This window comes from Aspergillus alliaceus (assembly GCF_009176365.1).
Source record: "Aspergillus alliaceus strain CBS 536.65 unplaced genomic scaffold BDW43scaffold_2, whole genome shotgun sequence".
Lineage (NCBI taxonomy): Eukaryota > Fungi > Ascomycota > Eurotiomycetes > Eurotiales > Aspergillaceae > Aspergillus > Aspergillus alliaceus.
Window position 1 is genome coordinate 944657 of NW_022474685.1, and position 24825 is coordinate 969481.

The following is a 24825-nucleotide window of genomic DNA, read 5'->3' on the forward strand; positions in this document are numbered from 1 at the left end:
AGGACGCCATTTTGTCGCCACACATAATACTGCAACAGATGATCGGAGACGAAGGAAGGCCTGAAAGTTTGAGAAACAGACGCTTGTCAATATATTACGGTTGTCTTTAGTGTTGGATTTAGTTGATCTGCTTTCGGAAGACTAATGCCGACGCCAGTATGCGCCAATATTTGCTACTGGGTGTTGAATCCTCGAGGCCTTGAAGTCATTTTCCGACGACCGGAAGTCATTTCACGCCTGCAGTACAAGTAATTAACTTGATTTCCCGTTCCAACTCGAGGACGTCCATGACAGAATCGGTGACTCAGGTCCTCAATTCGAGGAAAAGAAATGACTAGCTCTCCCAGTACCAGCAAGGGCCAATACCTCCATGGCCCCCAGCAGCTGCGTCTGGAGGCGCGGCCGATGTCCTCTATTCGGCCGTCAGATGTGAGAATTCGCGTCCGGTCAACGACTTTGTGCGGCTCCGATGTGCATTATTTCAAGTTCCACAGAAATGGCTCAATCGAAGTAAAAGAGCCCTTGTGCGGTGGGCATGAAGCAGCCGGTGAGGTGGTGGAAGTAGGTCCGACAGTTCTGAAGACTCAAGCAATCAAAGTAGGTGATACAGTGGCGATCGAAAGCGGTGTTGCCTGTTTGGAATGCGACAAATGCAGATCTGGCCGATACAACATTTGCGCCAAAATGCGCTTCCGAAGCAGTGGAGCATCATTTCCCCATTTCCAAGGGACACTCCAAGAATACATCGACCACCCCGCAGAGTGGTGTCATAAGTAAGTGTTGTGGTCCTTAGCGGAAATGACTATGGCTGATAAGTAATGATTCAAGGTTGCCCGACGCACTCTCATATGACGATGGTGCTCTGCTGGAACCTTTATCCGTGTGCATCCATTCTGTCAACAGAGCCGGTGTGGACCAGGGAGCGCGCTGCGTGGTTTTTGGGGCTGGGGCAGTCGGTCTTTTGTGCGCCGCGGTTGCAAAAATCGAACATAAATGTCGTGTGGTGATTACTGACGTTGACGAAGGTCGGGTTGCATTCGCACTGGAGCATGGCTTTGCAGATGTAGGATTTGTGGTCGTCCCGAAGAAAGCGGATACCATCGACAGCCGCCTTGCCATTGCGAGGGATCTAGCTCTGGAGATTGGGAAACTGAAATGGCCAGGAGGTGAAGATGTGGGCCGGGTTGACCATGTTTTTGAGTGTACAGGAGTTGAGAGTTGCGTGCAGACGTCGATCTATGTGAGTTCTCTTTCCAATCCTTAACCCAACCAAGTAAACTCATTCAGTTACAGGCAACCGAAAACGGCGGCAATGTTGTGCTTGTGGGAATGGGAACTGCTATCCAAACATGGCCAGTCGCAGAGCTCACTGGCCGTGAGATCAATGTGGTGTCAGTGTGGCGCTACGTGAATTGCTATCCTCGAGCAATTGAGATAATGAACGCTGTGAAGTCACACGCCCTCAAGCCAGACGTGACAAAACTCATCACGCATCGGTATTCCGGGCTCGAGTCTGTCCCACATGCATACGACACTGCCAGTAAGACACGAGACGCAGAGTCTAAGCTGGTTATCAAGACAGTCGTTAATCTCTGATTAGAAGTAACAAGTATTTTACAAAATATGCAGCTTCATTAATCTCATTCTACAGGGTGTATATTTCATTAAACATGTCCGGAAATTGGAGCATAGGTGGTCAGCCAGAGTAAGGAAGAGTCATTTTAGAAATTTTGTCAGCCAGGGGTGGGACCATTCGTCGAGCTCAATTATCGGATTTGGTGGGTTAGGCTGCCTACTGTGAGCAAGAGTTTTTTAAACGAACAGGACTCCTCCAATCAACGGTAATTATCACCCCGACGAGTAACTATAGATGTTCCGTACTGAGTAGTAATGAAGCCCATCAGGGGCTCTGGGGCGCCATGTTCGGTGGCTCCCGCAATGTAATATTCCATCATATTACCAATCTTAATGATTTGCCGCTATTCCTCTCGGGAGAGCCTATTGGACATCAGGGCGTCCGGGATTGAGCTTGAGTATCGGGAATGTGATCCCGGCGCGGAGACTACCTGCTTGACTATGCTATATGACGAGGTTCAAACTTGCCCTGGGTTAACTGACGTATGTATCGTACTCTTCCGACATATATGTGATTTAACCAACTGTTTTGCCGATTGTCTATCATGATTTGCTGGAAGATCAGCGCCAAGGGCGTGGACAACATGCCCGATGAGCACTTATGCTTAAAAATTAGATCCCTGACATCTTGCAACCGGAATGGCGGAGGCTACTCACCGGGAAGAAGTTGACGTGATTTCTTTAAGGGGGATGTCAGATAAAATGGCTATACGTGACCAGAGTCATGCGACTAAAGAGGGGTAAAAACGAAGCCCTTCGCATTTTATGAACATAAGAAAGTCAAGAATCATACAAGAATCATAAATATCACCAGAATAATCAATATCATGAAGAAGAGCCCAAAAGGCCCTAGACTTGATCATTTTAAGACGTTCTATGAATCATTTCTTACCTGATATTCGGGACTGACCGAATATCTAACATATTAAAAGTCCGGCACTGAAGTCGACTTGGCCCCCGAAGAGCAGGGCCTCTTTGGGGAATGTATGGAATATGTAACTTTGTGCTCCAATAAAATTGGCGATAAGGCAGTAGCATTGCAAACCCCCTTTCTGAAAGAAGTCAAACCTGGGGAAACGAGAAGAGAGCAACCAACCGACTCCCTTTGTGTCTATCCATTCATGTCGCACTTCGCTTTGCTGTTGAAGGCCATTCTCACCCATTTAAATATATCAGCAGCTCGCACCTCGCCGCGATGATGTTGGACAATACTGATATGGCCACCATCAGTCCGGACTTTCTGGTTATCCAGGACGGGTGTTCATCATAGTAACATTCGGGATGACAGAAGCCCGTGAGGGGTTATAACCCTCAAGGGCCCAAGTTCAAGAAATCTCTCGTGCATTAGGCGGCAATGGGAGATTACTCTAAAGCTTCTTCAATTCCGAAATCTGTCGTTGTACCGGAACGCATGTGACATAACCCTACTATAGAAGTAGCAGATGCTTAGAGGACTCGGTACATCCAACAATTAAGAACATCTGAACAACGATGTACACTTACAGCATAAAAGTAAGCAGGCTCCCTCAAAAGGGTGCCCCAGCCCAACCTTTGGCCCATTTCCCAAGGAAGGAAAGGCTGTGGCTATGCAGTCATAGTGAAACACTTAGTGGCTTATAGTCTAGACTTTCCTCCAATTAAGTTGCCTGGCTTAGCGCCTGTTGGATCAAGGCCCCTCCTCAGGCGATCGGTTGCCAGTACATTTGAACAGATTATGGTCGAAATAACTGAGAAACCACAAGAAGACCGCTTATTATATCATTGCGGCAAAGTAAGGAGTATTAATTAACGTATCCCGTAAGCGAGTCGGCCACGTAAGCGAGTCGGCCATTCCGTGCGTTTTGACTCCAGTCGGAAATCTCACTCAATTTAACCATCTACCATGCCTCGAAAAGCGCGTCAAAATTCAAAAAATTTAACTGAGCAAGAGGGAAGGCTTCTACTTGCTATTTCCGCTCTCAAAAATGAAAAAATATCTAATATTCATGAAGCGGCACGTGTTTATAATGTTCCTTGTATTACCTTGCAAGATCGGCTACATGGGAAAATATATCACTTAGAAACACATGCTAATAGTCATAAGATAACCCAAAATGAAGAGAAGTTACTTATGCAATAGATTCTATCTCTAGATCAACATGGAGCGTCTTCTAGATAATCTTATATATAAGAAATAGCTAATCTCTTACTTGCTGAGCGCGGTACTACATCTATTTAATCTGTTGGAGAGAAATGGGTATATAACTTTTATCAAATGACATGAAGAAATAAAAACTTGCTATTCTTAACAGTATAACTATCAGCGCGCTAAATATAATAATCCAAAAATTATTAAGAAGTGGTTTAACCGCGTACAAATCATTATAATACAGTATAGTATTATAACTGAAGATATCTATAATTTTAATAAAACTGATTTTACTATAGGTCTAGTAGCTACTGCTCAGGTAGTTACTAGAGCTAATTACTATAGAAAAGCACTTTTTATACAGTCAGGTAATTAAGAATAGATTACCTCTATTAAATATATTAATTCTACTGGATAGGCACTTCCACCATACATTATTTTTAAAGATAAGGTTCATATAGAGAATTGGTATCAAGAGAAGGACCTATTACACAACTGGAGAATTGAAGTTAGTCCTAATAGATAGACTACTGATGAGATAGGCCTTTACTAGCTTAAAAATCTCTTTATTCCTGCTACTACTGGTCATACAACTGGAAACTATCGCCTGCTTATTCTTGATGGCCATGACAGTTACCTCACACCTCAATTTAATCAATTATACAGTAAGAATAACATTATTTCTATCTATATGCCTGCATATTCTTCCCATAATCTACAGCCTTTAGATGTGGACTGTTTTAAATCTCTAAAGAATACATACAGAAGCTATATAGCAAAGAGAATACACTATAAAATCAACTATATTAATAAGCTTATCTTTCTAAAAATCTTTATTGAAGCTTATAAAGATACTTTTAAAGCAGAAACTATTCAGAATAGTTTTACAGGAGCTGGTCTAGTTCTATTTAATCCAGAGAGAATACTTAGTGAGTTAAATATTTAACTAAGAACCTCTATACTATCTGGAAGTTGATCAACGAATTCAGCACCTAAAACACCCTATACAACCAGGTAACTGGAAAAACAGGTATCTATAGTGAAAAGGCTACTTAAAGCGCGTGCAGGGAGTCCTTAATCCTTAATAGAGACACGATTAGACAAGATTATTAAAGGCCATGAACTGGCCTTAAATAAAGCAATCCTTGCATGTGATGAAATACACAAATTACGTGCTACTAATAAAATACAAGTTCAAAAATAGAAGTGCTCTACTAGACAGCTAGCTACTACAGAGGACTTTACTATTTAGAAGGGCTTAGAGCAATTCCAGCGCGAGAATAAGGTCCAAGGAGCTCAGGATACTATACCTATAGATCCAGCGCTTTCTGCAGTTAGACCACGCGTACAAGCACCACCGCATTGCAGTGATTGTCATATTGTAGGACATACTCGCAGACAATGTCCTAATTGAGCTCCTAATTTTATTTTATATAAAAATACAATTGTTTTGTTGATAAAGGCCCTAGAATTCGATTCGGTGGTGGATATCGGAGCGGCGTGGCCGACTCGCTTACGGGATACGTTATCAGTTTGGGAAAACTCGCTATATCTTGACCGCATCATGGAAGAGATGAGATAGTCCTAGACTTACATCATACGTACACCTACCAGAAGGGACAGAAAGAGGGCCAGACTCAGACTTCGCCAAGCGCGGAGAGTCGAACTCTCAGCCGTTGGGCTGGGGCTGGGGCTGGTTGTAGACCCAGTACCTGCTGACATACTAGCGCTTGTAGACCCAGAGCTTGAAGACGCGATGGCAGTGCCTGTTGTTGACTCATTGCTTGGCTTTCCGAAAATACCACCACTGACAGTAGTCGGCACCGTGATGTCGCTGGCTTCTGAGGCTGCTGACTTAAATGCATCTAGCGTATCTGGGCCATTGCCTCTGTGGTAAAAAGAACTCTCAGTAGGGACACTGCAGGCAATTTGGATATATTATACTCACGGTGGATTGATGACCCCGACCATACCATCCTGGTAATGACCAACCTGGCCACAGTAGTACCAGATGGGCTTGGTATCATTGACGGTCAGCGTGAACACCTCTGGCTGTGCCGCAGGAAATTGTATATCAGTAATTTGCTCTTAAGTGGAGTCTGGACACACTCACCGACTCGCCATCCGTCGCTGGTATGAAACCACTGAAAAAATTCGACTCGCTCAGGGGGTGACACGGGCGAGAGAAAGCAGCTTGAACTACGGAGTGGTTTCCGGGATAGAAGTGGAACTCAACCTTGCCGCCAGGGGAGACGGCCAATGTATCAGGATCAAATGTAAAGCCATCTTCTCCTACGTCGACAGAGTGAATAGCGCTGGGTGCTGACGTTGATGAAGTAGTAGTATGTGAGGCAGAGGACCCCTTAGCCGTACTGGTTGGCTCATCATACTGCGCGTAGATAAGAGGAAGCCAGCAGAGGAAAAGAATTATGCTCCATCTTTCGTATCGTTATCTCCAAATGCTACGCTCAACTCAAGCGTCACCGAGGAGTAGTATGATCACTCACGTCTCGAGGGGTCTGGGAAGCCATTATAGGAAAATAATCTACCTGCTTCTACTACGAGAGCCTTAGATAGAGCCCATGACCTTGTGACGACCATGTAACGGGACTGAGACATGAGAGCCACAGTTATGAGAATACGAAATGTTAGATCCAGCATACTACGTGATGTAAGAGGTAAATGAGGCGAATCTAAAGCCCAGGGAGAACAGGTCAAAAACATGAATAGTGAATTATTTTACATTTGCTGATTCAAAAGGAGGTTGCTGTTCCGTTGGGATTTTATTCGGTACCATGGAAGGTGTCCTCGTTCAGGATCTATGTCAGGCCACGCATGGATACTTGATTTCAAATATAGGATCCCTCGCTCTGAGATAGCGAATTATCTTTTGAGTCCCACTGAGCTTTTAGCTTAGGTTTACGTTGTCTAAGGCTTGATTAAAGCCAACCAAACTCTTTTCGCACTGGCTGTTCTCCGCACCTCAGTTGCCTCCAACCAAGATCTATTTTTATTATTCTAAAAGTACGATGCGTGATTGGGATTCCCTGCGGAAAAGTTTCGCACCGCCTCATCTGCAAGCCATTGATCGCTACATTTCTCTCAGCCATTCTTGACCTCTACATATAGGGTTCAAAAGGCAAATTCGCGATTTGGACTGTCCTCTTTGTTCGATGGGCGTTTGCCTTTCTCTTTCTCTCTCGACAGTCAGCTGGCTGTAATTGACTTTCTTTGTTGAAGCCTTCAACCTATTTGCTTTTCAATTTATGTGATCCGCCTTTCAATCAAACAGGCTGTCCATCAGCCTGCCCATTGGGGATTAGGAACGGAAGCTCGGAACATGTCGTTATCCGGTTGTCTGGGCCAAGATGAAGGCCAAGGGTAGACTGAATGCGCCGTTTTCATTGTCTCGCAAGAGTGACAACCCTTCAGTGTCAATCCCATTTACTGTGGCCCATGATCCTGCTTCCCTTAGGCGCCCGACAAACCTGTACTCCACGAGCTGTTGCAATATGGTTAATATATGCGGTGTGTGGCTTTGGCTTGCTTTCGCGTGTAAATACACGTTTGCTCAAATACAAACTTTCACTCCTCTGGGTCAGAATGCGATCACATATAGCGTTAATACCCCTCCGTCAACTTCCGCCTCTGGATCGGGCCACATTTTCATCCAAACGAAATCCACGCGCGAAGTCCGATGGTTTGCAGTGGGCCAAGGGATAGGCATGCGAGGAACCAACATTTTTGTCGTCTATACAACGGGGAGAAATATAACCGTCTCTCCGCTGTTGGGAGCCCAGCACGTCGAGACTCTTTATAACCTACGGGCCCGAATCTCCGTCTTAAGTGGCAGTGGCATCAAGAATGTGGTCATAACGGCTAATATCCGATGCGACACCTGTATTACCTGGCCCGGAGGAAAAGAAGATGTGACCAGTCCATCCAGCCCCTGGATATGGGCTGTAAAATATGGCCCCGTGCTGAACTCAACTAGTCCATCCGCGGTTATTTCTATGCATGATGATTTCGGTCTTGTGTCTGTCAACCTAAAGCAAGCAACTAGCGGCAGCTCCAAAAACCCATTTCTAAATTCATCAGACATGCCTACCTCTAGCTCCGCACAAGCCGCCTCAACCGTCAGCTCTCAATCCACCAACAAGAAAAGAATCACACATGCAGTGATTATGATCCTTGTCTTTGTTATTCTATTCCCGCTATTCACTCTCGGAGTTCCTCTCTTCCGTTCCTCAAGGACCGTGCCTATTCATGCTTGCTTGCAGCTCTCGACCCTCGCCCTAAGGCGTAGGGGTCTATACAACCTTATCAAGCAGCGTAAGAGCGATATCTGTAGTATGTTGAACTGTAGAACATTTAGCTGTCTCAGGACTGCTTTTTTAACAAATTTGAAGTTATTTTAAAGCTGTACAGAGGCCTTCTTAGTAATCTGTGCTTTCTCTTTCTTCTGCTATTTTGTCTCTATCTCTTGCTGCTTTTTTGCATGCCGCATTTCTTGATTTTACTTTCTCTCTTGAGCTAAGCACTGTTTCTTCTTTCTTTTTCTGCTGACAGTAAAGCTTTTCTTACTCTTTTAAAGGTTTAGTAAGCTCTATCTCTTGATCCTTAACTGCCTGAAGTTCCAGCGCTTGCTGAACTTTATTAGGTGAGTAAAACACTGTATATCTATCTTCAGGAGTATAAAGTTTAAAGAGTAAAGACTTTCCTCGCTGCCGCTTCTTTACTTTATTAACTAAGGCGTTCTCAAGGCTGCTATACTTATTCTTAAGCAAGATATTCTCTGTATAGAGATTGTATATTTTTGTAATAAGCTTCTAGATATTCTTATTAAGTATATTAGTAATAGCTTATTTTACTTGCTGGAACTACAACGCCAGGCCAAAGAGCAGCACTCTCCATCCGGGAGCAAACGCTCTGCCGAGACGGCCATTAGGTATGAGGTTGAGGCCACTGACAGATTCCAAGGTGGCCTTTCGCTTTACTCTTCTTATTTAGCCACTGTGGCTGATTGAATTTAGAGCCCATTTACCCCCGGGGAGGGTCACCCTTGCCTCCAAGAGCAATTGACCATGCACGGAGCATCTGGAAAAGTCCGTTTACCTTGACCTCCAGGACCATAAAGTACACTTACAAGAACAAACACAGCTAGAGTACGTCTAGCAGTGTCAATTTTGAGAAACGGAAAATGCTCACCGAGTAACCTACATATTTAGTCTGGTTAGCCCCGACATCGGTATGGTCGTTCACTACACGACTCAGTCTGATGATGACTGAGCGACTACATCTGGAGCGTAGAGCGCCATTTAGGTTTTCGATTTGAGACGTCCAAACATCAAAAGCAGAGATACCCTGTTCATGTTGGCACATCCTTTTTAGCCGGAAATTAATAGGTAGTTCTTAGTATTTAAATGTATTGTAGGAGATAGATTGTGATATCACGCTTTGTTGAATGCAATATATATATCTTCATCGGCTACGATATAGCAGCGCTACTTTAGTGATATTCTTCGGATTGTAGGTTTCAAGGCCCAATAATAGTATAGGGGCTCACGCCATACGTAGAGATTTCTTTGATAATGCCCAGCTCCCGACGATGTGACATCCTGTCTATATATATCGATGCATACGTACATCTAGAAGCCTCCAAGGTCTTGGTTCCTGGCGGGTGTTGTGTGGTTCGACCAATTGGAAAACAACCGCGGTTCATTTCTGTCAATTGTAATCCACTCTTCTCATGCAGTGTCCAATAAGAAGAAGGAGTTACGTGATCTTTAGGGTTGTGACTCAGCAAGATATCCCAATCAGGAAGTCTTTCTGGCCACCTGGTCCATTGTTGATCCACATCTCCAACAGCCATTGAAGAACCTGACCTGCAAAAGTGAAGGAGAAAAACAAGAGACAAGCTTCTGTCTCGGCTCTGTGTCACCAATCATTGGTAATTGGCATCATTCGAGCTCCACAGTTCACCAACCAAGCGCTTTCCCAGAGGGCCATTGGGCCGAAATCATTCCCCATAAACTCCGCAACGCTGAGAAACCTCTCGTCCGAGGGAGCCGACGTCACATTGAGAATGTTTTTGTCCCAAATCCTCTCCTTTCCAACATCTTTGCCTGCCTCCCCTCACCCCCTCAAATACCTTCCCGGGGGAGGAATGTGGCAGGTTTCGTGCCGGTGAATCCTCGTCTCTGACTGGACTCCACACCTCAGCCAGATTTTAATCAGCCAGGTCATGATTGCAGCTTTTGCACAACATGTCACAGGCTCCCTACGATTCGGACGAGCGTTATCATGTAGCCAACAATGGTGCTGCCGATCGCCCCTCTCACTCGAGGAGCGTGACAGACGATGACAGCAATATCCCCGGTCCGCCCCGTACCTCTACACCATCCTTCCTGAATTCCTTCCCTAATCCTTTCCGGTCGATTCGAGAATCCGGAGCACGGGTCGCCGCCCGCCTCGGCCGTCCAGCCGACCAAGGCGATGCCCTTGATACTGCTCTTCACCCTGAACAATACGAGGCCAGGGAGGATATACAGCTGCTGAATATGCTGCCGGACGAACAAGCCCAGCCTGACTCTTACCAGTCACAGCTGCAAAGTAATCTGGTTTCACAAGCTCAAACTATGGTTCGAAAGCTAGGTGTGGGCGGGAAGCTCTCGGAGGACTCCTTCGAGTCAAACGACCGTGGCGCGGATCGAGGCGTGTTCTCATACCTTCTGCAGCACCAAATGGGCCATCGTCGAAATATCAGCCAAAGCAGCATATCCACATACACGTCCCAAGACGAGTCTTCTCCGCCAGCGAACAACAAGAAGCGCCGAAAGCAAAAGTGGTATGAGGATGAGGAAGGGGATCGGTCGAAGGGCAAACGGCCTGCAAAGCAGGTCCGGCTGACCAAGCATATCGCGGCGATTCTAACTCGTCAACGATACATCATGCTTCTATGTCGGGCAATGATGAAATATGGCGCCCCGACCCATCGATTGGAAGAGTACATGCGGATGACGGCCAATGTGCTTGATATCCCAGGCCAGTTCATGTATCTCCCTGGGTGCATGATAGTCTCTTTCGATGATTCTCTCACTAGGACTGCGGAGGTCCACATGATTTCCGTCGTGCAAGGCTTAGACCTGGGGCGGTTGGCGCACACGCATAATATCTATAAGAACGTGGTACATGACCGGATCAGCGTCGAACATGCGATTGGCGACCTCAATCAGCTGATGGAGCGCAAAAGTCGCTACCATACGGCTTGGAGCTTGGTGTTCCTGTCAGGCTTAGCCAGCGTTGCTGTGGGGCCCTGGGCATTTAACGCGCGGCCTATCGATATGCCAATTATCTTTGTCCTCGGTTGCCTCCTCGGGTTTATGCAAAACGTGCTCGCCCCAGCATCCCCTGTCTATTCCAACGTCTTTGAGGTGTCCGTTGCCATCCTAATGTCATTCTTAGGCCGTGCGTTCGGCAGCATTCGAGTTGGGGGAACCCCTGTGTTTTGCTTTTCCGCAATGACCCAGTCCTCAATCGCGCTGATACTCCCCGGATTTTCTGTCCTATGCAGTAGTCTGGAGTTGCAGTCCCATCAGATCGTGGCCGGTTCGATACGCTTAGTGTATACAATCATCTACTCCCTGTTCCTGGGGTATGGAATCACGGTAGGCATCACGATCTACGGCATCCTCGACAAGAATGCGACGGTTGAGACTTCATGCCCATCGGAAAGTCTCGCGATCTACGGTAACGAATATATCCAGCACTTTGTCTTCGTGGCGATTTATTGTGCAATCGCGGCGGTGCTCAACCAGGCGAGGTGGAAACAACTCCCGGTCACGGTATTCCTAGGCGTGAGCGGGTACATTGCTAACTATTTCAGTCAGGCCTTGGATAGCAGACTGGCCAGCACGATTTCTGCATTTGCCATTGGGCTGCTGGCTAACCTGTACTCTCGGCTGTGGCATGGGCATGCAGCGGCAGCCATTGTTCCCGGCATGTTTACCTTGGTTTCGTCCGGTCTCGCGACGAGTGGATCGATCATGTCGGGGCTGGCTTATGCCGAGTCGGTCAAGAATAATACTGTGAGTGACAGTGCTAGCACCCTCGCAGCCGTGCAGCAGTCGTTGTATGGTCTAGGTTACAGCATGGTCCAGACAGCGCTAGGAATTACAGTTGGTTTGTTCTTCTCCGCGTTGGTGGTCTATCCCCGTGGGAAACAGAGAAGCGGGCTTTTCAACCTGTAATTATTCCTACTTAATTCTTTTTATCCTACTAGACAATCTATCGTCAATTTTGATTTTAGTTGTAGAAGACAATTAGTGCCAAGGGTTATTTTGTTACATAGTCTAGATCTCCACATCGCTTCTGTTTTCAGATATGTATATCTTTAGTTGCGCTTTATAGTGCAAGATAAATATTCGATTCTCAACAAGTCGCCCGGGTGGTCTAGTGGTATGATTCTCGCTTAGGGAAATAACCCAAGCATATCTGCGAGAGGTCCCGCGTTCGATCCGCGGCTCGGGCCGATCATTTTTTGTCTTCTTGTTTCTTTTTTCTCTTCTTCAGATATATATAAATATATATATTGATTTACGGAGTGAACACTCTACGCTCAACCTGCTTGAAACGGTATATATATCTCGGGTTGAATCCATGACCGAAGCCTACCCTATCTACGCGTCAGCTTCGCTTCGTCCAACGAATCAAGGATATAGATGTTACTAGTTTCGTGCGGCCTATTAGACCTGAAGCCTCTTTAGACCGCCAGGATACATACACTAGAAACAAATATCGATTTACATAAGAGGCCGGAATAGCCAAGGTCTCGATGGCCTTAGGTTACACCGTGCGGTTACACGTCCAGCGCAGTGATGTTCGCAAAGGGCCGGGGATGAACTGCTGCCAGTAGATACTTTGTACCTAGTGATGATATTAGAAATGGGAAATAGAAGATAGAAACCGCAGAATTTCTTACTAGACCGAATACGGTAGGCATTCTGTAGCGGTGGCGCGCCGCACAGTAGTTATTCATGTGCTGCAAACAATACGATCGGACGTTTGGCTTTATGTGGTAGTTGAGTAGATGATCGTGAGGGTAGCAGCCTGTTAGAGTTATGTCGGAGCTCGTTGGAACTACTTTGATTTGTGATCGGGAAATAAGCCTAGCCCTAAGTTCCAGTGAATCCGGACATTCCGTTATGACTTGCGGCTCACTCAGTTAGTGGTTGTTCTGAAGAACTAAGGCTGGAGCGAACAGGAGACACATTCCCTCATAAGATCTACATCCTGAATACGAAGATTGGCCGAGATAGGGAAAACGAATTGTTGCCAAGAACACTAGCATTACAATGGAGACTTTGGCAGGGGCTAACAAGATGTGAGAGGTGGATGAATGTCGTATCCTCCCCTCCCTCCTCCGTCTAGTGAGCGGGGCAAGGTCTAATTAGGTATAGATACGAAGCTCTGCAAAGCTATTCCCAAGGCTAATACTAGGATGGTGATCAGGCTCATCCCGGGTCTGCAAAGATATAAATTAACAGTCCAATCATGTCGCCTTCTGTCGCTACAACAAGATGAAGGATATCAACTTCGCCAAGCCGGTAAAGGGGAAATACGAACAACTCGCCTTTTAGACTTCGAATGCATTGACAGTAACACGAGTATGGATGGATGCATCCTTTCTTTCCATCTCGTATAGATTCTTGTTGCACGATCCTACGCTGCTTGGATTCCGAGTGATGGTTCCGTCCTGATTGCGTGGGTATCATGGTTCCAGTGTCGATCTATTTGCACGGATAGCAGGATTGGACTATTTAAAGCGTCTTCAAGTCCTCCCAATGTAAGATCAATATGCATCCCAGCAGCTAATATACATTCCAGTCCATTATTCATATTCTTAACGAGCTATCAAGATGAAGTTCTCCGTCATCGCTCTTGCTGCTCTCCTTCCCGCGACGGCCTTGGGCGCAGCAATGCCAGAAGACGCTGCTCCCACAGTTTACGCGGAACCAGAGGTTCCAGCCATTGATCTTGAATCGCGGGACTTAGAGAAGCGAGCGGTTAGCGGTACTGTCGTGGTAGACGGGCTTCGTTACCGCACCTGTCCCAAGACCTCCTGCAATGCTGTTGGGCAGTACTCAAAGGGAACCAAGATCAGCTTGGTCTGCTACACTCGCTCCAACACGACCCCAGTTAACGGCGACAAGTAAGTATATCTTTGGATTAGATCGATGATGAGGGCCAGGAGTTTCCTAATTTTCATGCTACTAGGGGCTGGGGTAAATTGACGAATGGTTATTGGGTAGCATTGGCGTATGGCACATATGTTACGTGGAGCAGTGAGTTGATCTTTATAATTAGAGAGCATTGGTGTGGGGAAATCTAACGGCTCCATAGGCCCGCTTCCCGCCTGTTAAATGAGTGTATGAGGGCAGGATGTTTTGGATCAGAGCGATAAGGGAGCAAGGCATGCTCAAATGGATAAATAGTGCGCTTGAACTTGGCCGATAAAAGAACCGGTCCGTCACTGAGCACCTATTTAACATGTATAGGCTTGATATCGTCTTGTTGAATGGAAACACTTAGTTATCCCTCGGGGAAAATGTAGCACTTCGCTATACATACTTTTTCTATATTTACCAAGAAGAGTAACATATGCCATAGCTATTATGACTAGATGAAATACCGAATGTTAGGTGTATAAACTAAGCTAGCCGAGTAATACTTTCCCCAATGCTTCGTTGTTCCTCTAGAAGGTCTTCATTGTCCATGAGCCCGTTTTGCAGGAACCTTTCTATCTGCTTATCGAGGTCCTCATACCCTAACAATGCTTCGCTGGCCCCAAACTAACCAATAGTGCCTGGACAATCTATCCTGGTGCACGGAAACCCACTTCTTGAAGCCGTGTAGCCAAGCATTTGCCCCTTGGTCGTCGCTGGAGATTGTGCCACCCTCTTCTTCGCATCAATTGAAGAAACAACCGCTCAACAACCTCATCGTCTTTGGGACGTGTTAAGAAAACCTCTAGTGAGAGAGTAGCATCTCCCTTCTCTAGGAGTATGTGAACAATTTTGTCGTGTCTTTCAAAGGAAGCAGCCTGCAGAGTACTACCTTGAAGTCCAGTTTGGGCATAGACGTTGGCCCCATTGTCCACCAGCATTTGCACTATTTCCTCATATTCTGCAAGTGAATCATTATACAAAGCATTGCCATAATGCCTACCTCGTAATTCTGCGTCAGCGCCCCTCTCCAATAACAGTTGCACAACCTTGCCATGCCCCCTCTCAGAGGCAACCTGAAGGGCTGTGCCGTGCTCATCATCCTGGCCTTTGATGTCGGTGCCTTCGTCTAGCAATGCTTGGACGACTTGCTTCAGACCAAGACACTTGCTACAGTCAAATAATCCAGCTGCTGGGCTCAAACCCGCTGAAATAATGATACAGCTAGTTTGTCGCTTGCTTACTGGTTACTTTGCAAAGCTTGCGAGCATCGGTCCGGTACTGCTCGGCAAACACAGGATCCTGCGCCGTATAGTGCAAGGACCAGTTGGAGGCAGCGTACGTTAGAAAAGCGTAGTCATAGGTGGCAGTGCTAGGTTCACCTGGGAGCAGAAGGTAGTCCAGATAGGATTTTGATACAGTACTATGTGCCCTCCCCATGGTTAGATGTCCCTTTCATATACCCTGCTAGCTATGATCAAGAAGGAATTCCCGAGCTGTCTGGTGGATGAATGATATGTTTGGATCATAATCGCTCAGGAAGATGCCCCGCAGTTTTGTGATGATGTTTTTGAAGATGTCCCTCGGCCACAGGTCTGGACGAAGTGCATCCTGCGTCGAGTATCTTCCCTTTTTTTAAAAGCTAGCGTCAAGGCTTTCACCTCGTCAAGGGAAAAGAGGCTGTGCAGCAGTGAGAGCTAGTTGAAGAAGAATCTCCTCCGCAGGGGATTTGTACTTTGGGCAGAATCTTTTTGTATGTCTTGGAAACTTCAGATGGCAGATTTGGAAATAGCCCCTCGATATCGGACCGTCTGCCGTAGTCCGTGGGGCTCTTCTCGATAATGTCAAACGAGAAGTGTAGCCATAGGTATGTACAATTCTGCATGCGCTTAAGGCGCTTGGAGATCCGGTGTTGATCATCGATGGTGTAGACTCCTGCGACGTCTCGAACTCTGGCATTGATTACGAGATCGATCTCGCGGCCAATTTGCTCGGACCTGTCGTCGCCGTCGAAATGCAGATATGCTGCTGTCCCTGGAAACCTTTGGAAGGATTGTTCGATATTCGTGTATGGGCAGCTTGTGGCAAGGAACTTCAACTTTGAAGAACTTGGTAATCTCTGGTTTGCAGAATAGAAAGCCTCGAGTGTCCAAATTATTTTACGCCTACTCTCCTCATTACATTCGTCGAGGGCATCAAGCACACAGATAGTTACTTCCGCATCTGAACAAACAACGCACGTGACCAGGATTTCCCAGAGAACGGAGGATATATTAGTGAGACTCAGGCCATTCTCTTTGTGGAGTGGGAATGCGTACTTGCCACCAACTTGAGAGGAGCTCGTAAACAACGGGTGTAGTATCGCACACAGCACCTGAGCACCATCCATGGGACCATCCCCTACATCCTTGAAAATGAAGTATGGAACGGTACCAGCAGACAATAAGATAGTCGAGTCCGTGACGATATTGGTAGTAAGAGCGCATAGTTGTCCCTCGTCAACCACGGACCGTGATAGAACGAATTTGCCATGCCTAGGCCCTGCTGAAACCCAGAGGAGACTCAAAAGATTTGCCGCCACACCACTGCTGGAATCGATTATCCTTCAAGAACTATTCACAGGTCCCCGGAATCATTTTGTATTTTTGTCCCTGTATTTCTTGTAGGTTCCGGCCGCGGCCAAATCTTGCAGCAGCTGGACTTCCTTCTCATCTTGTCGACTTTCCGTCCAGGTCTGAAGGATATCTCGCTGGATTTCGCAAGTCTTCCGTACCTTTCAGCAGACTGTCCCTGTTCTTACGAAGCTCATCCTGTTCTCCAATTGGTAAGTAACGAATGCGGTAGATTTCATCCAATTTGTTGCTCTTTTCTATCGTTTCAATTCATTTAGTAGAACCCGCCAAGACCTGCCACGCGCGCAAGTACTGGGCTTGGGAGAGATGGCAATTGACAAGGGCCTGGTATTCCAGCATGTAAGAATACAAAATGGTGATGGGCTCAACGAGATCCTGATAATCCCCCGATGGGTGGAGCGAACGTAGCTTTTCTCGCAGACCTTCCAATACACTTGGAGGTCGCTGATCGCATTAAAGTCTTGCAGCATAGCTTCATTTTTAGTAGTGCCGCTTGTAAGGAGCTTCAATAGTTCAGCTTTGGTAGAGTACATGGGTTACAGCAGGATATAACGTGCCGGTAGTAGTACCGAAAATCCGGACCATGCCAGCGCTGGGTAAGGCTGGGTACTCACAGCCGTCTTCACAAATGGATCCGACCATAATAAGAACTTTGCTAGTCTCTGGACTTGTGTCCGTATGGTAATATCGCGACCTGGCACCGACATTCTAAACCGCTTCTCCTCCCGGACTTTCAATAGCTTATCCACGGTTGTCTCGATCCATTGCCTGCCAGGGAGTTCCGCGTCGACTCCAGCATCACCGTGCAAGGTGCTCGAGTGATTCTTATAATCTGTCACTCAATCGGTCTCTCTCCGTTGGAGAATCTTATTTGCGTGAATCCACAGGTCGGGATCCTTAACCGTTGAGGATGTGTGTGTATCACTTCCCTTCGTCGTTGAGGCTAGGGCTGTAGGAGTCAGCCGGTCAGGAGGCGAGTCGGTAGCGATAGTCGTGGTGACCGTGGGCTTCGAGTTGGAAACTGGTACGACTTCACTGTCACCTGCTCCTTTGCTATTTTTCACTCCCCCGGTCTTTGAGCTGTGAAGACGGACCCATCTTGCCATCGTGTTCTCTATATACAAGATTTAAAAAGAGAACTAGACGTAGCTGCTAGAAAATGATACAGTGACTTCGTCCCATCTTCCTCTCTGACAAGAGTTGGCACTCGAGTAGCGGGGTTCAGCTAGAAGGAATTGACCAATGGAATGACTTCCGGTGTCGCTACATTGTGCCGTTATGAGAGAAGGAGATAGCTTCGACATTGTGTACAGGATATAGTAAGTAAAATGGATATGAAGATTACAAAAGATTAGACCTAATGATTCTATAGAACTATCGAGGAGGCCTATCTCGGTGGGAATCATGAGTGCTTTTTATATATGGCCTGATGACAAAAGACTTTAATGCTCTGCCTATATCCAAAGAGCCCCTATCCACTAGGCATATTCGACACGCTGATCGGAATAAATAATGATTTGAGGAGGTTAGTGATGTTCCGAGAACATCACTCTCAAACGTCATATAGATATGTGTGTAACAAAATATATCGTTTCATGTACCTAGGATTGTACAGTGTATTTGCACGATTCTTGCCTATAACACATGGTAGACTACTGTAATTTACCGAAGTACCTTCCAACGAGATATTAAACCCCTGAGAAAGAGATCAAGAGGTGCTTGGGAAGGGAATAATTGGTAAAATCGAAGTCGAGCTGCGTGAATTATTTGGACATCCATACTATATATATTCTCTTCTCTTGAAGGACAGGTACATACGACCACAGGGTGTGGAGAACAGGGCTTCCCGTCCGCTCAGCCGTACTTAAGCCACGCGCCGGCCGGTTAGTAGTTGGGTGGGTGACCACCAGCGAATCCCGGCTGTTGTATGTTTTTGCAAACTTTTTATTGCTCCTTTTAAGAATATATATACTTATTTTTCCCACCGGTATGCCCGGGTACTGTACTCTCCTCGAAGTTGTAGCGTTATTCGGAGCAACGGTACCTTGCTCCTATAATGACATTTTTTGATGCCTATTCTATTAAAGAACCTTGTCGAAACTGTGTATCTCGGAAGAGGAAGTAGATTTGTAAGCTTGAGGCTTGCAATGAGCCATCTCTAAAGAGAGCAGCTTTGGATGAAGAATGCGACGAAGTCTCTTAAGTCATCTAGTTGAAAGGGGCTTCCTTATCATAGCTGGTCCTGACAGTCAGGGAAGCGCCGAGAATTAGTGGTACAGTGAATCATTATCTTCTTCGGCTAGGGAATTGATAGATCTGCCAAGAGTAATAGAATGGATGTTTCTCATGTGGCTAGTGGAGGCTTGACTGCCTTGCTCAGAAAGTAAATCTATTCTTATGATATAAATGTAGTCGCCGAAAGTGCGCAGTGTGGCGTTAAAAGTAGGGAGTTTATCGTGGCTGTGCCGAACTGTTGCCCTCCGAATAGTACTTGAATAGACTCACTATCCCTATCGACACTGAATCTGTCCTATTACGCTATGGAAGATCTTGACTCCTCTGCTACTGAAATGGATGATATGATGACCAACGCCAACTAGCTACACAGCTGAAGATGGTAAAAGAGGATCTACTTGGATTGTGATTTCTCATTCGCACCGCTTATCCATTCTTACATTCATTTCAGAGGCATCTCCTGATGCTCTGGAACGCCTGCTTTTGTGCTTTGGCTGCCTCGAATCAGATATGTTTTCAGGCCTACAAGGCCTTGTAGTTCTAAGCTTGTTGGAGCCAAATGCTTTCATTGGTACGCCGGATGTGGAACGAGCAAGAATTTCCGTTGCAGGTACGGTTTTCTCGAAAATCGGTTGGACCTTGAAACACATGATGATTGTTTTCTGGCCGCACCGTCAATGGAGTAGCGCGAGATTACCATTGAGCTATTATCAACACCATCCGTCCGGGACGGAATTTGAAAATCCTAGTTTTCTTTAACCTATGGATTAATTATGCACTTTTATAAATTGAAAAGAAGCCTGCCCTTGACGTGCCTAATGTACCAGGAAAGCTAGTGTGACTCTAGATTTCTTCACCGTGCCACTTAAAGGTCGAAACATCGCGAAAATCCTATCAATTCGGCAAATAACTATATAAGGCTATGTTCTCCCTGACCCTTCTTCCAAGGGAGGAGTTTCAGAAATATAAGAGAGCTGGAATGTAATTTAATGCAGTATACCTTATATGAATGAAAACGCGATTATGACAACCCTACCATTTGTGCATCCAAGTGCGATAGTACCATCTTTGGCTGTTGAGGAATTAGGTTCATAATCTGGAGGGAGCCATAACTCCCTTTGACCCAGAATAGTAACCCACCGACCTGCCCGCAGAGACACTTTTTCCAGAGGGATTTGAGGGTTCATAGCACACTTTGATATCAAAAGATCCAACGTTGGTAATCATTGCGGCAGGTGCTTAGAAAATTGAACGGGTTTGATAATACTGTCAGTACTTATGGTATGCTTGAGGGCGCCAGTGACGGAGTCCCAGAGCTTGATGGTGTTACATGAGGGCCCGATGCCAGAAGCTGGCCATCTCCTGAGAAGGCGGCCAACCAAACCCGGCCAGAATGGCCCTCCAGGGGTTCTAATTCTGGACTCCAAGTATCTTCCACTCTTAGGTCTTTGGATAATCAATCAGGAAGCTCTCTCTCAAAATTCCTCCTGATCAACGCTTTTTGCGGTGCGAAATTCAGGCCAGAGCTGTACAGCTGCAGGGGTGCTGTATCAGCGATGTTTGCAAATTTTAGAATAAATCTACGAGCATTTGAGAGAAAAAAAAGATACCGCAACATTGGAGGTATCCTGTTCATATAGGTTTTCCAAAACCTAGTCATTGTGAAGAAAATAATCAGCACACATACATAAAACATACTCACACTGGAGGATTGATTTCCGCTTCCTCCACAATGGGAGGCTCCACCAGTAACAATTTAGATTCCATTCTAATCCTTCAAGCATACATTTATAATGTTTATATCATGTTTATATCTTGTGTTATATTCACGAGTAACAACCCAAAAAAATGGCACAAAGCAAACCGCAGCGATTCCCACCAGACCTAATGGAGGCTCAGCTCTCTACAATAGACCTTCTAGCAGCCATGTTTCCGCAGGGGGAGGCAAGCCTACTATGCCAGACGGTGAGCCATGGAACCAGTAGTCGGCTATCTACCCCTGCCCACATGGTTTTAATTGTAGCAAAGCATCTGATCTTGCAAACATTGACAGCATAACATACCACTTCACCAAGATAGTCAACCAAAGCTGCTATAATATGGCTACCCTAGGGAGTGATTATTTGTCAACTCAGTACAGGCTATCTTCTTTGCCTGAAGGCCAGAATAACCACGAAAGTGTAAATGACCTGAATGAGGCTGTCAATATGTTCCATGGACCTTGTGGTCAAGAAACTGGATGGCGGGCAAGGTTTTGTGTAGTTGGTGCATTCACCTTCATTATACCATCATACGGTGAGACAGGTTCAGGAAGGCTGCAATAGATCTATTATTCATAATGCGGCTGTTAGGCTTCATGCAATCCATTGGAACAGTCCGATCCTTTCTCCATTTTAACTAGCTGAGCATGTTGTCTGTGGCGAAGTTGGATGGATTACTGGAATGTACCTGTTTCTGAGCTACTCCTTTAACATCATTATTGGACCTACCTGCGATTCTTACGGACCTGAGACCTTGGGTCCGATTAGTGTTAGACATGCGTCATGTCCTTTCTTTTACTGGCCGAGTGTAAGACACATTGGCAATTCATGCTCTGCCTTGGCATACTTGGAGCAATGGGAGGTGCAGCAACTGCAACTATAGCTATATCTGTCATTGCAAAGGTCTTTACCCGTCGTCGTGGATTGGCAATGGGTGTTGCTTTGACAGGTTTCTCAGTTGGTTCAATCATCATCCCCATCATGCTCCAGTCAACGTTCCACGACTTGGGTGGAAGTGGTCAATGAGAATAATAGCAATTGCCATCACGGAGATCACAGCTATGGGTCTCCTTTGCTTTTTACCATACTCTCATTTGGTGCGGGTCCAGCGGAGTTCTACAGCAGTAACAATGCGTAACTTGTTCAACTTTTCGGCTTTCCGGTCACCTTCCTTTCTCTTTGTATCCTTCGGATTGTTTCTACTCGAGTTTGCTATCTTTGCAATCGCCGGGCTATTACCAACCCTCGCCACCGGCGCTGGCTTCCCTCCAGGAGCTGGGTACATTTTGATTGCTATTCTAAGTGCTTCTTCCTGCGTGGGACGAATTTTACTTGGCATGGTCGGTGATATAATCTCGCCTTTCAATGTCATTCTTGCCATGGCTGCTTTCACGCTATTGTTCATGGGAACTTTGTTTATCCCATTTGCGGAAAAGTCAAAACCAACCCTTTACGCGTTTTCTGCACTTTGGGGGTGGGTTCGGCTCCGGCTCATTCTTATCCATTGCCCTAGGTTAGTTCTCGTGGTTGCACGATGGGACTGCTTAAGACAACAAGAACTGACCTTGCAGTATTTATGGGTGCGACCTGCGAAACGCGCAATTATGGCAGATTCTACGGTGAGGACGTGCTGTATCCAGTTTGTGGCTTCGTAACGTTAAGTCGAAACAGGAACTATGACTTTCATGATCAGTTTTGGAGTCCTACACTCTCTACCTTTGAGTGGCGTCATGCTCGAAAATCTAGGAAGACAATCACTGGCAGGCTCGTTAACGGCTATTGTTTTCCTTGGAGGTTATGTTATATCACGGCTAGGGGACTGGTGAGTGGACGGTGGCTATCGTTCAAGACGAGGGTATAACTAGTCAATATCACATCAAGAGATGTAATCTTAGTAAGACATAGGAGATACTGATTTTCACTGGCTCGTCACTACTATACACTGGTAGAAGAAACCTGTTAAATCTCCACATCGATATAAGTCCTGGCTTCATCGGCAATGACTATGGGCTAGAAAGAAGCAGATGGTCCATCTCGACCGAGCATTTTATGCCACCATTCCTGGCCAAGTTATTACCTTTACTCCGATACCTTGATACACACCTTGCCAATGTGAGTACCTGATTGGAGGTACTCAAAGGCCTTCATGGCTTCCTCAGCAGAGAAGCCAAACTCCTTATCAACAGGCAGGCGAAGACCATTCCGGCCAACATAGCGGACAAGCTCCTGCAGAAGCTGAGTCGATCCAACAGTAACACCACGGACTACGGCAGCCTTGGCCAGCGCAAGGCCCGCAACATCAGGCATCGCGTTGGCCTGGGAAAGGAAGCCGATAACAGAAACATTACCACCCATCTTCACGGAGTTGATGCTCTCGGCGATGGTGCCCGAGCCACCGTTCTCAAGGACATAGTCGACGCCCTCGCCGTTCATAAGCCGCAGGACCTCCTTGGACCACTGAGGGTGCTTCTTGTAATTGACGCAGTAATCAGCACCGAATTTGGACTTGACAAACTCGAGCTTCTTGTCACTAGACGACGTCACAATCGTGGTGGCTCCAGCAGCCTTTGCCAAGATCAACCCGGTGATGGACACACCGCCGGTTCCTGGATCCCAACGGTCGATACTTAGCTTGGGATATACCTTGATGGGGATTATTTTGTCATACCTTGGCAGAGAACGATCTGACCGGGCTTCAGTGGAGTAATACCGTAAAGGGCGTTCCATGCAGTGACACCCGTGCAAACCAAGGTGGACCACTCAGAGAAGCTCTGTGGAGAATTCTCTGGCAGCTTGACAGCAGCAATAGCAGGAAGGGTGATGTATTCGCGGAGGACACCGTCAACAGGCGCGCCCTGACCGTTCAGCCAGTCCATCTGTTGGCCGAAGAGGTTGGTAGGGTCAAAGGTACCGACCACACGGTCGCCCTTGGCGAGATTCTTGACACACTCGCCGGCCTCGACGACAACACCGGCGGCATCAGAGCAGGGTACAACGTTGTCCTTGACAGGGAACGGATACTGGGAAGTGGCGACAGCAATATCGCGGTAGTTCAGCGAAACAGAATGGACTTTGATCAGCACTTCGTGCTTGGTGGGCACGGGGATCTTCTCATTGAAGGCTTTCAGGTTGCGGATTGAGGTCCGCGGGCCATCAATACGAATGACAGTCTGAGACATGTTGTTCGGAATCTGAATAAAAATTGGAATGATGCGATGATGGGCACAAGTATCACCTTACAGATAGGGCGTCGACATTCATTTATAGACCTGCGTGATCCACCTTTACATTATTGCTGATAAATCGGCATGATTCATCATTTAGATTATTCGAATAGGCCCGTTGAAAACCCATAGTTATGTAAGAAGTCATAACCAGTGAGCGTTGCCGACGACCTGAGGCCCATATGCTTCCGGTTTTGCAGGTGGTTGTAGGGCTTCTCCAAATCCCCGCTCGAACCCACTTCTCCAACTGAACCAAATTCTACTGTGCAACCCGTTGATCTACGATGCTTGGTAAGTGTAAGAGAACGGGTCCAGGCAAGTGTGTTCCTAACTGTACCAAGGTCACTTTGATAAGACCCTGCGGTCTGATACTGCCTGAACCACATGTACATACCTCCCTACGTACAGCTGTGACACTAATATATTCAAAACAACATCGAGACGACTTTGTCTCCCTTTCCACAACATTCAAGTGCTCAAGCGACCCTTGAACAATGTGAGCATTAGGAAAATGCTTGGTGACAAAACGAGCCTTCCCAATGTCTTTGATGAGCGTGAGATTCCCCATTCTGGGTGTTTTGCTGTCGGGACGACCAAAAAGTCGCCTCCTATAAGGCCAGTCGCGCCCGTGCTGTATAACCTCTTAGTTGGGTTTCCCGTTGGGCTATGAATCTTGGGGCAATTCTGAGCAACCTTAGTGTCTAGCTTGTATTACATAATCTGCAGACTGACCGATCCCTCTAGGACGTCGACCCCGTAGGCTTAGCTGGAGGGTCGGTTACAATAAGGGCGGGGCTGTCGGAGAATCCATACTCAATATCCACAGAGCTCTCTTTCAATCATTGTTCATACTGGCTATGGAGGTTAGCTCGCTTTAGTATATATTAATTAGAAAAGCGGTCTAAATTTTAGCTTATTAGTGCCTTGGCACCGTGAAAGGGGTGTTTAAGACTTTTGACATGCCACTGTAGATATATCAGTTGCTGG

General features: G+C 46.4%; 9 protein-coding genes and 1 non-coding gene across 10 annotated transcripts; 6 read left to right on the top strand and 4 right to left on the bottom strand.

Annotated features, from left to right (window-relative positions):
• Positions 1-330: 330 nt before the first annotated feature.
• BDW43DRAFT_319290 (NAD(P)-dependent alcohol dehydrogenase) lies at positions 331-1596 on the top strand (the record flags this gene model as incomplete). The annotated part of the gene is made up of 3 exons (XM_032048882.1): positions 331-773; positions 829-1240; positions 1294-1596. 3 exons carry the CDS (start codon positions 331-333, stop codon positions 1594-1596), a joined length of 1158 nt encoding a protein of 385 aa, XP_031905869.1.
• Positions 1597-5353: 3757 nt separating this feature from the next.
• On the bottom strand, positions 5354-6294 carry BDW43DRAFT_305918 (cupredoxin domain-containing protein; the record flags this gene model as incomplete). Its single annotated transcript, XM_032045898.1, has 4 exons — positions 5354-5651; positions 5712-5815; positions 5877-6152; positions 6271-6294. 4 exons carry the CDS (start codon positions 6292-6294, stop codon positions 5354-5356), a joined length of 702 nt encoding a protein of 233 aa, XP_031905870.1.
• Positions 6295-7131: 837 nt separating this feature from the next.
• BDW43DRAFT_305919 (uncharacterized protein) lies at positions 7132-8203 on the top strand (the record flags this gene model as incomplete). The annotated part of the gene is made up of 2 exons (XM_032045899.1): positions 7132-8113; positions 8184-8203. 2 exons carry the CDS (start codon positions 7132-7134, stop codon positions 8201-8203), a joined length of 1002 nt encoding a protein of 333 aa, XP_031905871.1.
• A 1453-nt stretch (positions 8204-9656) lies between these two features.
• Positions 9657-12012, top strand: BDW43DRAFT_319291 (threonine/serine exporter family protein; the record flags this gene model as incomplete). Its single annotated transcript, XM_032048883.1, has 2 exons — positions 9657-10141; positions 10208-12012. The coding sequence occupies exons 1-2, from the start codon at positions 10030-10032 to the stop codon at positions 12010-12012; spliced, it is 1917 nt and encodes a 638-aa protein (XP_031905872.1). The 5' UTR covers positions 9657-10029.
• Positions 12013-12203: 191 nt separating this feature from the next.
• Positions 12204-12293, top strand: BDW43DRAFT_t6. Its single transcript has one exon. It is a non-coding gene; the product is annotated as a tRNA-Pro (tRNA).
• A 1387-nt stretch (positions 12294-13680) lies between these two features.
• On the top strand, positions 13681-14184 carry BDW43DRAFT_305921 (uncharacterized protein; the record flags this gene model as incomplete). Its single annotated transcript, XM_032045900.1, has 3 exons — positions 13681-13973; positions 14039-14106; positions 14165-14184. The coding sequence occupies 3 exons, from the start codon at positions 13681-13683 to the stop codon at positions 14182-14184; spliced, it is 381 nt and encodes a 126-aa protein (XP_031905873.1).
• Positions 14185-14636: 452 nt separating this feature from the next.
• Positions 14637-15426, bottom strand: BDW43DRAFT_305922 (ankyrin repeat domain-containing protein; the record flags this gene model as incomplete). The annotated part of the gene is made up of 2 exons (XM_032045901.1): positions 14637-15175; positions 15231-15426. The coding sequence occupies 2 exons, from the start codon at positions 15424-15426 to the stop codon at positions 14637-14639; spliced, it is 735 nt and encodes a 244-aa protein (XP_031905874.1).
• Positions 15427-15643: 217 nt separating this feature from the next.
• BDW43DRAFT_305923 (uncharacterized protein) lies at positions 15644-17725 on the bottom strand (the record flags this gene model as incomplete). Its single annotated transcript, XM_032045902.1, has 5 exons — positions 15644-16527; positions 16760-16855; positions 16912-17122; positions 17189-17443; positions 17522-17725. The coding sequence occupies 5 exons, from the start codon at positions 17723-17725 to the stop codon at positions 15644-15646; spliced, it is 1650 nt and encodes a 549-aa protein (XP_031905875.1).
• A 3336-nt stretch (positions 17726-21061) lies between these two features.
• On the top strand, positions 21062-22440 carry BDW43DRAFT_296396 (major facilitator superfamily domain-containing protein; the record flags this gene model as incomplete). Its single annotated transcript, XM_032044204.1, has 6 exons — positions 21062-21149; positions 21280-21383; positions 21422-21609; positions 21642-22088; positions 22172-22233; positions 22286-22440. The coding sequence occupies 6 exons, from the start codon at positions 21062-21064 to the stop codon at positions 22438-22440; spliced, it is 1044 nt and encodes a 347-aa protein (XP_031905876.1).
• Positions 22441-22693: 253 nt separating this feature from the next.
• Positions 22694-23793, bottom strand: BDW43DRAFT_319293 (zinc-dependent alcohol dehydrogenase family protein; the record flags this gene model as incomplete). Its single annotated transcript, XM_032048884.1, has 2 exons — positions 22694-23220; positions 23283-23793. The coding sequence occupies 2 exons, from the start codon at positions 23791-23793 to the stop codon at positions 22694-22696; spliced, it is 1038 nt and encodes a 345-aa protein (XP_031905877.1).
• Positions 23794-24825: the final 1032 nt, after the last annotated feature.